The sequence below is a fragment of the Tachyglossus aculeatus genome, chromosome 8 (assembly GCF_015852505.1).
Source record: "Tachyglossus aculeatus isolate mTacAcu1 chromosome 8, mTacAcu1.pri, whole genome shotgun sequence".
NCBI lineage: Eukaryota > Metazoa > Chordata > Mammalia > Monotremata > Tachyglossidae > Tachyglossus > Tachyglossus aculeatus.
Genome location: NC_052073.1, coordinates 38,846,232 through 38,859,125, shown reverse-complemented (window position 1 = coordinate 38,859,125; position 12,894 = coordinate 38,846,232). Strand labels below are relative to the sequence as shown.

General features: G+C 48.3%; 1 protein-coding gene across 1 annotated transcript in view; it reads right to left on the bottom strand.

Annotated features, from left to right (window-relative positions):
- Positions 1-12,894, bottom strand: part of RBL1 (RB transcriptional corepressor like 1) — an 82,249-nt gene that overhangs the window by 34,506 nt on the left and 34,849 nt on the right. Inside the window, exons 10-11 of the mRNA XM_038750079.1 lie at positions 6,868-6,980; positions 3,971-4,074 (exon numbers count right to left, since the gene is read on the bottom strand). Coding sequence (XP_038606007.1) covers positions 3,971-4,074; positions 6,868-6,980 — 217 coding nt within the window. The remainder of the gene's footprint in view (positions 1-3,970; positions 4,075-6,867; positions 6,981-12,894) is intronic.

Genomic DNA, 12,894 nt, shown 5'->3' with positions numbered 1-12,894 from the left:
TTGGTGGACACGATCCCAGCCTGGAGAGACTGATAATCCAATCGTTCACATTTACTGAGGGCTTAGAAGCAGCGTGGCTTAACGGGCCTGGGAGTCCGAAGGACCTGGGTTCGAATCCCAGCTCCCACACTCGTCTGCTAGTTATGTCACTTCTCTGGGCCTCAGTTCCCTCATCTGTTAAATGGGGGTGAAGCCTGTGAGCCCCATGTGGGACAGGGACTGTGTCCAATCTGATGAACTTTTTTCATTCATTCATTCAATCATACTTATTGAGCGCTCACTGTGTGCAGGGCACTGTACTAAGCGCTTGGGAAGTCCAAGTTGGCAACCTCTAGAGACGGTCCCTACCCAACAGCGGGCTCACAGTCTAGAAGGGGGGAGACAGACAACAAAACAAAACATATTAACAACTTGTATCTACCCCAGTGTTTAGAACAGTGCTTGGCACATAGCGTTTAACAAGTACCATAATTAGTATTATTACTCTGTGCAGAGCGCTGTACAAAGCAGCGTGGCTCAGTGGAAACAGCATGGGCTTGGGAGTCGGAGGTCATGGGTTCTAATCCCGGCTCCGCCACTTGTCAGCTGTGTGACTCTGGGCAAGTCACTTCCCTTCTCTGGGACTCAGTGACCTCATCTGGAAAATGGGGATGAAGATCGTGAGCCCCCCGTGGGACAACCTGATCACCTGGTATCAGAGAAGCCGCGTGGCTCAGTGGGAAAGAGCCCGGGCTTTGGAGTCAGAGGTCATGGATTCAAATCCCGGCTCCGCAACTTGTCAGCTGTGTGACTTTGGGCAAGTCACTTCACTTCTCTGTGCCTCAGTTCCCTCATCTGTAAAATGGGGATGAAGACTGTGAGACCCACATGGGACAACCTCATCACCTTGTATCCCCCCAGCGCTTAGAACAGTGCTTTGCACATAGTAAGCGCTTAATAAATGCCATCATTATTATTATTATTATTATAATTTATTTTACTTTGTCAGTATGTTTGGTTTTGTTCTCTGTCTCCCCCTTCTAGACTGTGAGCCCGCTGTTGGGTAGGGACTGTCTCTATGTGTTGCCGACTTGTACTTCCCAAGCACTTAGTACAGTGCTCTGCACACAGTAAGCTCTCAATAAATACGATGATTGATTGATTGGTAAACGGGAATTAAGATCGTGAGCCCCCCGTGGGACAACCTGATCACCTTGTATCCTCCCCGGCGCTTAGAACAGTGCTTTGCACATAGTAAGCGCTTAACAAATGCCATCATCATCATTATTATCATTATTATTATTAATAAACTATTTGGAAGAGTACAACCGGGTGGCTAGGAATGATCCCAGCCTGCAGAAACTTACAAATCAATCAATCACATTTAATAAGTGCTTACCCTGTGCAGAGCACTGTACTAAGCACTTGGGAGAGTCCAATAGAGTTAGTAGACATGAAACCTCCCCTCACGGGGCTTCCAGTCTCTCAATCAACGATATGTATTGAGGGTCTAATCAGAGCACTGTACTAAGTACTTGGGAGCATACAACAGTTTAGCTGTTCTGGTCAGAGGGACTGTAGTCATCTCCTTCCCTGCCCAGCTTAAAGACACTGAGCAGTTGCCCTCGCGTCTGGTAATAATAATAATGGTATTTGTGAGGTGCTTACTACGTGCCGGGCACTGTACTGAGCACTCTCCCCCTTTCTAGACTGTAAGCCCGTTGTTGGGTAGGGACCGTCTCTCTTGTGAGCCCCCCGTGGGACAACCTGATCACCTTGTAACTTCCCCAGCGCTTAGAACAGTGCTTGGCACATAGAAAGCGCTTAATAAATGCTATCATTATTATTATTATTATTATATGCTGCCAACTTGTACTTTGCAAGAGCTTAATACAGTGCTCTGCACACAGTAAGCGCTCAATAAATACGACTGGATGAATGTACAAAGTGATTGTGTTGGACACAGTTGCCGAATTGTACTTCCCAAGCGCTTAGTACAGTGCTCTGCACACAGTAAGCCCTCAATAAATACGATTGATTGACTGATTGGTACAAAATAAGCACTTAACAAATACTGCCACTTAGCTGTGTGACGCTGGGCAAGTCACTTATCTTCTCCGTGCCTCAGTTACCTCATCTGTAAAATGGGGATTAAGACTGTGAGCCCCCCGTGGGACAACCTGATACCTTGTAACCTCCCCAGCGCTTAGAACAGTGCTTTGCACAAAGTAAGCGCTTAATAAGTGCCATTATTATTATTATTACGTTCCACACAGGGCTCACAGTCGGAGTCCTCATTTTCCAGTTCTGGTAACTGAGGCCCAGAGAAGGGAAGTGACTTCTAGACTGTGAGCCCACTGTTGGGTAGGGACCGTCTCTATATGTTGCCAACTTGGACTTCCCAAGCGCTTAGTACAGTGCTCTGCACACAGTAAGCGCTCAATAAATATGATTGATTGATTGATTGAGGTCACGCAGCAGACAAGGGGCAGAACTGGAATTCGAACCCAGGTCCTTCTGACTCCCAGGGCTGGGCTCTATCCGCTAAGCGATGCTGCTTCTAATAATGATAATGTTACTATTTGTTAAGCGCTTACTACGTGCCAAGCACCGTTCTAAGCGCTGGGGGGGATACAAGGTGATCGGGTGGTCCCACGTGGGGCTCACAGTCTTCATCCCCATTTTACAGATGAGGGAACCGAGGCACGGAGAAGTGAAGTGACTTGTCCAAAGTCCCACAGCTGACAAGTGGCAGAGTGGGATTAGAACCCGTGACCTCGGACTCCCAAGCCCGGGCTCTTTCCTGTGAGCCACGCTGCTTTGTACAGCGCTCTGCACAGAGTAATAATACTAATTATGGTACTTTTTACGCATTATTTGCCAAGCACTGTTCTAAACACTGTGGTAGACACAAGTTGTTAATATGTTTGGTTTTGTTGTCTGTCTCCCCCTTCTAGACTGTGAACCCGCTGCTGGGTAGGGACCGGCTCTACATAATAATAATAATAATAATGAAAATGACATTTGTTAATCAATCAATCAATCGTATTTATTGAGCGCTTACTGTGTGCAGAGCACTGTACTAAGCGCTTGGGAAGTACAAGTTGGCAACATATAGAGACAGTCCCTACCCAGCAGTGGGCTAGCGCTTATTATATGCCAAGCACTGTTCTAAGCGCTGGGGGGGATACAAGGTAATCAGGTTGTCCCACGGGGGGCTCACAGTCTTAATCCCCATTTGACAGATGAGGGAACTGAGGCCCAGAGAAGTGAAGTGACTTGCCCAAAGTCACACAGCTGACAAGTGGCAGAGCCAGGATTTGAACCCCTGCCTTCTGACTCCAAAGCCCGGGCTTTTTCCACTATATGTTACCAACTTGTACTTCCCAAGCGCTTGGTACAGTGCTCTGCACACAGTGAGCGCTCAATAAAGACGACTGAATGAATGAATGAAAAAAAGTTAATCAGATTGGACACAGTCCCTATCCCAAATGGGGCAGAATAATAATAATAATAATATTGGTATGTTAGGCTCTTACTATGTGCCAAGCACTGTTCTAAGCGCTGGGGTAGGTACAAGGTAATCGGGTTGTCCCACGGGGGGCTCACAGTCTTAATCCCCATTTTCCAGACGAGAGAACTGAGGCCCAGAGAAGTGAAGTGACTTGCCCAAAGTCACCCAGCTGACAAGTGGCGGAGCCGGGATTCGAACCCATGACCTCGGACTCCCAAGCCCGGGCTCTTTCCACCGATCCACGCGTCTTCTCTGGCCTAGACCTCCTAGACTGTAGGCTCGTTGTGGGCAGGGAATGTGTCTGTTTATCGGTCCACCGGCCTCTCCCAAGCACTTCGTCCAGTGCTCTGCGCACAGTCGGCGCTCAATAAATCCGACTGCTTCTCTAAGCAGGGTGGTCCCATTTAGGGGCATGAAGAGGGACCCCCGTGATCCCCTCCGCCTTCTCGAAGCCCCCAAACCACCCCGGCCTCTTACCGACATGTCCATCCCGTGAAGCCTCCGCATTTCCTGCACCAGTATGGACTCCAAGATTTTGTAGTACAAGACCTCCGCCAGTTTGAAGCGATTGACGGCAAAATCTGCAAGGGAACGGAGGCGAACGGACAATGGCCCGCGGGCCGACCTGGGCATCGCTGGCCCCTAACAGGCCTCTCTGGTCTGGGAATCCCTGAGGGAAGAAATGCCGTTCGGTTCGCCCCCGACGCGGAGGTCCAATCAATCAATCAATCAATCAATCATATTTATTGAGCGCTTACTGTGTGCAGAGCACTGAGCGCTTGGGAAGCACAAGTTGGCAGCACATAGAGACGGCCCCTCCCCAACAGTGGGCTCACGGCCTAGAAGGGGGAGACGGACAATCAATCATTCAATCAATCAATCGTATTTATTGAGCGCTTACTATGTGCAGAGCACTGGACTAAGCGCTTGGGAAGTACAAATTGGCAACACATAGAGACAGTCCCTACCCAACAGTGGGCTCACAGTCTAAAAGGGGGAGACAGAGAACAGAACCAAACATAGCAACAAAATAAAATAAATAGGATAGAAATGTACAAGTAAAATAAATAAATAAATAGAGTAATAAATATGGACAACCATATATACATATATACAGGGACAACAAAACCAAACGTATTAACAAAATAAAATAGAATAGATATGGACGAGTAAAATAAATCGATAAATAGGGTAATAAATCTGTACAAACATATATACGTATATACAGGTGCTGTGGGGAAGGGAAGGAGGCCAGTGGGGTCGGAGGCCGGGGAGCCCTTTCCACCATATTGTGTTTATTAAAAAGCAACTACGCTGTGAGGTAGGTGGGGCACCTCACTCATTCATTCATTCATTCATTCATTCATTCATTCAATCAATCGGATTTATTGAGCGCTTACTGTGTGCAGAGCACTGGACTAAGCGCTTGGGAAGTCCAAGTTGGCAACATATAGAGACGGTCCCTACCCAACAGCGGGCTCACAGGCTAGAAGTCTATGTACATGTACAAACACATATATATACAAATGCACACATATATATACATATGCATATACATATACACGTACATTCATTCAATCATTCAATCGTATTTATCAAGCGCTTACTGTGTGCAGAGCACTGTACTAAGCGCTTGGGAAGTCCAAGTTGGCAACGTATAGAGACGGTCCCTACTCAACAGCAGGCTCACAGGGTAGAAGTCTATGTACATGTACACACACATATATATACAGATGCACATACGTATATATACATATGCACATACATATATACATAAATTCATTCAATCATTCAATCGTATTTATTGAGTGCTTACTGTGTGCAGAGCACTGTACTAAGTGCTTGGGAAGTACAAGTTGGCAACATATAGAGACGGTCCCTGTACACACACATATATACAAATGCACATACATATACATACATTCATTCAATCAATCATTCAATCGTATTTATTGAGCGCTTACTTGTATCTCCCCCTGTGCTTAGAGCAGTGCTTGGCACATTCATTCAATCGTATTTGTTGGGCGCTTACTGTGTGCAGAGCACTGGACTAAGCGCTTGGGAAGTCCAAGTTGGCAACATATAGAGACGGTTCCTACCCAACAGTGGGCTCACAGTCTAGAAGGGGGAAACAGAAAACAAAACATATTAACAAAATAAAATAAATAGAATAAACATGTAGAAGAGGAAGCAGCATGGCTCAGTGGAAAGAGCACGGGCTTTGGAGTCAGAGGTCATGGGTTCGAATCCCAACTCTGCCAATTGTCAGCTGGGTGACTTTGGGCAAGTCACTTCACTTCTCTGGGCCTCGGTTACCTCATCTGGAAAACGGGGATTAAGGCTGCGAGCCCCCCACCGTGGGACAACCTGTTCACCTTTTAACCTCCCCAGCGCTTAGAACAGTGCTTCGCACATAGTAAGCGCTTAATAAAGGCCATCCTTATTATTATTATTATAATTACAGTACTTGTTAAGCGCTGGCCACGTGCCAAGCACTGCTCTAAGCGCAGGGGGAGATACAAGGTAATCAATCAACCAATCAATCGTATTTATTGAGTGCTTACTGTGTGCAGAGCACTGTACTAAGCGCTTGGGAAGTCCAAGTTGGCAACATATAGAGACAGTCCCTCCCCAACAGTGGGCTCACAGTCTAGAAGGGGGAGACAGAGAACAAAACCACATATTAACAAAATAAAATAAATAGAATAGATAGGTACAAGTAAAATAAATAGAGTAATAAATATGTACAAACATATATACAGGTGCAAAGGCCGAGAAGCGATGAAGAAGGTAATGGGGTTGGCCACAGTCCGTCCCCGCTGGGGCTCACGTTCTTCATCCCCATTTCACAGACGAGGTAACTGAGGCCCAGAGAAGTGAAGCCCCTTCACTTCTCCTAGACTGAGCCCCTTCCTTCCTCTCCCCCTCGTCCCCCTCTCCATCCCCCCCATCTTACCTCCTTCCCTTCCCCACAGCACCTGTATATATGTATATATGTTTGTACCTATTTATTACTCTATTTATTTATTTAACTTGTACATATCTATCCTATTTATTTTATTTTGTTAGTATGTTTGGTTTTGTTCTCTGTCTCCCCCTTTTAGACTGTGTGTGCCCACTGTTGGGTAGGGACTGTCTCTCTATGTTGCCAATTTGTACTTCCCAAGCGCTTAGTACAGTGCTCTGCACATAGTAAGCGCTCAATAAATACGATTGATTGATTGATTGATTGAAGCGACTGGCCCAAGGTGGCTTGGCGGAGCCGGGATTCGAACCCAGGTCCTTCTGGCTCTCAGGACATGCCCTATCTGCCAAACCAGGCTGCTTCCACACTCAGGCATGCCGGGTTAGGAATTGTTTTCCAAATCTCTTACCGATGTGGGAGCCGGGCTGCTCTTGGGTGGACAAGGTGTAGCAGTGACAGAAGGTCTCTCTGATGGCGCTGACAGTGCTCGCCACGCGCTCCAAGGGGTTGCGGGAGCAGGATCTGTGGAGGACAAGCCGCGGGGAAACTGAGTCACCGTGGGCCCGGACCACCGGGGGAGGCCCGCGAGGTCCCACGGTCCGACGCGGTGGGGGCCCGTGGGCCCTTTGGAGGAAGTCTGCCAAGGTGGCGTCTCCCCCGGCCCCCCAATTCAGCGTCACACTGCGTTTCTGTCCCTGCAAACACTTGGGCCTAGAAGCTGGGTTTTTGGGAGCTCCTGGGAGCCGGAGGACCTGGGTTCTAATCCTGCCTCTTGGGCAGGTCACTTCACTTCTTTGGGCCTCAGTTCCCACACCGGGAAAATGGGGCTTAAGACTGGGAGCCCCTCGTGGGATTGGGACCGCGTCCAACCTGCTTACTTTCTATCTACACCGGCGGTTAGTACAGTGCCTGACACATAGGAAGCGCTTAACGAATACAAAAAAAATTAAAAAAAAAAAAAAGAGGCGGCAGCATGACTTGGTGGAAAGACCCCACGCCTCGGAGTCAGAAGACCTGAGTTCTAATCCCGGGCTCAATCAATCAATCAATCAATCAATCGTATTTATTGAGCGCTTACTGTGTGCAGAGCACTGTACTAAGCGCTTGGGAAGTACAAGTTGGCAACATATATAGTCCCTACCCAACAGTGGGCTCACAGTCTAAAAGGGCTCACCGTTTAATAATAATAATGATGGCATTTATCAAGTGCTTACTATGTGCAAAGCACTGTCCTAAGCACTGGGGAGGTTACAAGGTGATTGGGTTGTCCCACGTGGGGCTCACTGTCTTCATCCCCATTTTCCATATGAGGTCACTGAGGCCCAGAGAAGTGAAGTGACTGGCCCAAAGTCACACAGCTGACAGTTGGCGGAGCCGGCATTTGAACCCATGACCTCTGACTCCAAAGCCCGGGCTCTATCCACTGAGCCACACCGCTTCTCTTAGATCACCCAGCAGACCATCTGCCTGCTGGGTGATCTTGGGTGAGTCGCTTCACTTCTCGGGGCCTCAGTTTCCTCATCTGTGAAATGGAGAGTATACCCCAGTTCTCCCTCCTGCTTAGACTGTGAGCCCCAGATGGGGCAGGGACCGTGTCTGTCCCGATTTCTCTACCCCAGCGCTTAGTACAGTGCTGGGCGCTTTGGCAATGGAGGGCTGACCACTGGAGGAGAATCTGGCCCACGGGAATGAGCAGGGCTGCAGGCTCATTGGAAGATTTTGTGCTTTTTAAAAAATGGTATTTATTAATAATAATAATAATAATGGCACTTATTAAGCGCTTACTATGTGCAAAGCACTGTTCTAAGCCCTGGGGAGGTTACAAGGTGATCAGGTTGTCCCACGGGGGGCTCACAGTCTTCATCCCCATTTTACAGATGAGGTAACTGAGGCACAGAGAAGTGAAGTGACTTGCCCAAATAATAGTAATAATAATAATGGCACTTATTAAGCTCTTACTATGTGCAAAGCACTGTTCTAAGCGCTGGGGAGGTTACAAGGTGATCAGGTTGTCCCACGGGGGGCTCACAGTCTTCATCCCCATTTTACAGATGAGGTAACTGAGGCACAGAGAAGATAAGTGACTTGCCCAGCATCACACAGCTGACAAGTGGTGGTATTTGTTAAGTGCTTATTTTGTACCAATCAATCAATCAATCAATCGTATTTATTGAGTGCTTACTGTGTGCAGAGCACTGTACTAAGCGCTTGGGAAGTCCAAGTTGGCAACATATAGAGACGGTCCCCACCCAATAGTGGGCTCACAGAAGCACAGGGATACACACAAGATGATGATGACGGTATTTGTGAAGCGCTTCCTATGTGCCAAGCACTGTTCTAAGCGCTGGGGTAGATATAAGGTGATGAGGTTGTCCCCCGTGGGGCTCACGGTCTTCATCCCCATTTCACAGATGAGGGAACTGAGGCACGGAGAAGTGAAGTGACTTGCCCAAATAATAGTAATAATAATAATGGCACTTATTAAGCGCTTACTATGTGCAAAGCACTGTTCTAAGCGCTGGGGAGGTTACAAGGTGATCAGGTTGTCCCACGGGGGGCTCACAGTCTTCATCCCCATTTTACAGATGAGGTAACTGAGGCACAGAGAAGATAAGGACTTGCCCAGAGTCACACAGCTCAGTGGCGGTATTTGTTAAGTGCTTATTTTGTACCAATCAATCAATAAATCGTATTTATTGAGCGCTTACTGTGTGCAGAGCACTGTACTAAGCGCTTGGGAAGTACAGGTTGGCAACATATAGAGACGGTCCCCACCCAATAGTGGGCTCACAGAAGCACAGGGATACACACAAGATGATGATGACGGTATTTGTGAAGCGCTTCCTATGTGCCAAGCACTGTTCTAAGCGCTGGGGTAGATATAAGGTGATCAGGTTGTCCCCCGTGGGGCTCACGGTCTTCATCCCCATTTCACAGATGAGGGAACTGAGGCACGGAGAAGTGAAGTGACTTGCCCAAATAATAGTAATAATAATAATGGCACCTATTAAGCGCTTACTATGTGCAAAGCACTGTTCTAAGCGCTGGGGAGGTTACAAGGTGATCAGGTTGTCCCATGGGAGGCTCACAGTCTTAATCCCCATTTTACAGATGAGGTAACTGAGGCACAGAGAAGATAAGTGACTTGCCCAGAGTCACACAGCTCAGTGGCGGTATTTGTTAAGTGCTTATTTTGTACCAATCAATCAATAAATCGCATTTATTGAGCGCTTACTGTATGCAGAGCACTGTACTAAGCGCTTGGGAAGTACAGGTTGGCAACATATAGAGACGGTCCCCACCCAATAGTGGGCTCACAGAAGCACAGGGATACATACAAGATGATGATGACGGTATTTGTGAAGCGCTTCCTATGTGCCAAGCACTGTTCTAAGCGCTGGGGTAGATATAAGGTGATCAGGTTGTCCCCCGTGGGGCTCACAGTCTTCATCCCCATTTCACAGATGAGGCAACTGAGGCACAGAGAAGTGAAGTGACTTGCCCAAATAATAATAATGATAATAATGGCACTTATTAAGCGCTTACTATGTGCAAAGCACTGTTCTAAGCGCTGGGGAGGTTACAAGGTGATCAGGTTGTCCCACGGGGGGCTCACAGTCTTCATCCCCATTTTACAGATGAGGTAACTGAGGCACAGAGAAGATAAGTGACTTGCCCAGAGTCACACAGCTCAGTGGCGGTATTTGTTAAGTGCTTATTTTGTACCAATCAATCAATAAATCGTATTTATTGAGCGCTGACTGTGTGCAGAGCACTGTACTAAGCGCTTGGGAAGTCCAAGTTGGCAACATATAGAGACGGTCCCTACCCAACAGTGGGCTCACAGAAGCACAGGGATACATACAAGATGATGATGACGGTATTTGTGAAGCCCTTCCTATGTGCCAAGCACTGTTCTAAGCGCTGGGGTAGATATAAGGTGATCAGGTTGTCCCCCGTGGGGCTCACAGTCTTCATCCCCATTTCACAGATGAGGCCACTGAGGCACGGAGAAGTGAAGTGACTTGCCCAAAGATCATCAGAGTGCACATGAGGCTCACAGGGAGGGAGAACAGGGAGTGAATCCCCACCGCGCAGAAGAGGGCCAGATAAGTGAAGTGACTCGCCCACGGTCACTCAGTAGACAAGCGGCGGAGCCGGGATTCGAACCCAGGTCCTCGGACCCCAAGGCCAGGGCTCCTTCCCTGCTTCGGCTCGCCCACCCCTCACAGCGGGAGAGCCGTCCGACCGCTCACGGCAGGACCCCCGGGGGTCTCAGCAAACCGATCCGCCCAACTCCCGGACCCTTGGAGAGACTTCTTATTTCCTAATAACAATAAGAACGATGGTAGTTGTTAAGCCCTCTCAACCTTGCCCTCTTGCCCTCTCATGGCTCAGAGGAAAGAGCCCGGGCTTTGGAGTCGGAGGTCACGGGTTCAAATCCCGGCTCCGCCACATGTCTGCTGTGTGACCTTGGGCAAGTCACTTCCCTTCTCTGAGTCTCAGTTACCTCATCTGTAAAATGGGGATTACGACTGTGAGCCCCACGTGGGACAACCTGATCACCTTGTATCCCCCCCCCCCCCAGTGCTTAGAACAGTGCTTTGCACAGAGTAAGCATGTAACAAATGCCATTATTATTATTATTAAGCAGCGTGGCTCGGTGGAAAGAGCCCGGGCTTTGGAGTCAGAGGTCATGGGTTCAAATCCCAGCCTCCGCCAATTGTCAGGTGTGTGACTCTGGGCAAGTCCCTTCACTTCTCTGGGCCTCAATTCCCTCATCTGTAAAATGGGGATTAAGACCGTGAGCCCCACATGGGACCACCCAATCACCTTGTAACACTCCTAGCGCTTAGAACAGTGCTTTGAACATAGTAAGTGCTTAATAAATGCCACAGTTATTATTATTATTATTACTAAGCGCTTACTATTTATTCAATCGTATTTATTGAGCGCTTACTGTGTGCAGAGCACTGCACTAAGCGCTTGGGAAGTACAAGTTGGAACCATATAGAGACGGTCCCTACCCAACAGTTACCATGTGCCGAGCACTGTTCTAAGCGCTGGGGTAGCTACAAGGTGATCAGGTCGTCCTGTGTGGGGCTCACAGTCTTCAGCCCCGTTTTACAGATGACGTAACTGAGGCCCAGAGAAGTGAAGTGACTTGCCCAGCGTCACACGGCTGACAAGTGAGCCCGCTGTTGTGTAGGGACCGTCTCTCTATGTTGCCAACTTGTACTTCCCAATAATAATAATAATAATGGTATTTTTTAAGTGTGCAAAGCACTGTTCTAAGCACTGGGGAGGTTACAAGGTGGTCAGGTTGTCCCACGTGGGGCTCACCGTCTTTAATCCCCATTTTCCAGATGAGGTTAGTACAGTGCACTGCACACAGTAAGCGCTCAATAAATACGATTGAATGAATAGCTCTCTTCCTCCCTTCAAGGCCCTGCTGAGAGCTCACCTCCTCCAGGAGGCCTTCCCAGACTGAGCCCCTTCCTTCCTCTCCCCCTCGTCCCCCTCTCCATCCCCCCATCGTACCTCCCTCCCTTCCCCACAGCACCTGTATATACGTATATATGGTTGTACATATTTATTACTCTATTTATTTATTTATTTATTTTACTTGTACATTTCTATCCTATTTATTTTATTTTGTTGGTATGTTTGGTTCTGTTCTCTGTCTCCCCCTTTTAGACTGTGAGCCCACTGTTGGGTAGGGACTGTCTCTATGTGTTGCCAATTTGTACTTCCCAAGCGCTTAGTACAGTGCTCTGCACATAGTAAGCGCTCAATAAATACGATTGATTGATTGATTGATTGATTCATCCCCATTTTACAGATGACGTAACTGAGGCCCAGAGAAGTGAAGTGACTTGCCCAGCGTCACACGGCTGCCAAGTGAGCCCGCTGTTGTGTAGGGACCGTCTCTCTATGTTGCCAACTTGTACTTCCCAATAATAATAATAATAATAATGGTATTTATTAAGCGCTAACTATGTGCAAAGCACTGTTCTAAGCGCTGGGGAGGTTACAAGGTGGTCAGGTTGTCCCCATTTTCCAGATGAGGTTAGTCCAGTGCTCTGCACACAGTAAGCGCTCAATAAATACGATTGAATGAATGAATGAATGAGGTGGTGGAGCCGGGATTAGAACCCACAACCTCTGACACCCAAGCCCAGGCTCCTTCCACTAAGCCACGCTGCTTTTCACAGGGCGGGCCTCCGAGCCCATGTTCCCGGTGACCTTCCGCCGCCCGCGGTGACCCTGTGGGGTAGTCGGGACGGTCCTCGGAGCGTACGTTCCCGTTATCTCCCGCCCTCCTTGGTGACCCCATTACCGGTAGGACCCCGGAGCCAGGGGGAGGTTTGGTGCCGCCCAGGCTCCAAGGAGGGAGCTAACTCGCACTTCCCAAGCGCTTAGTACAGTGCTCTGC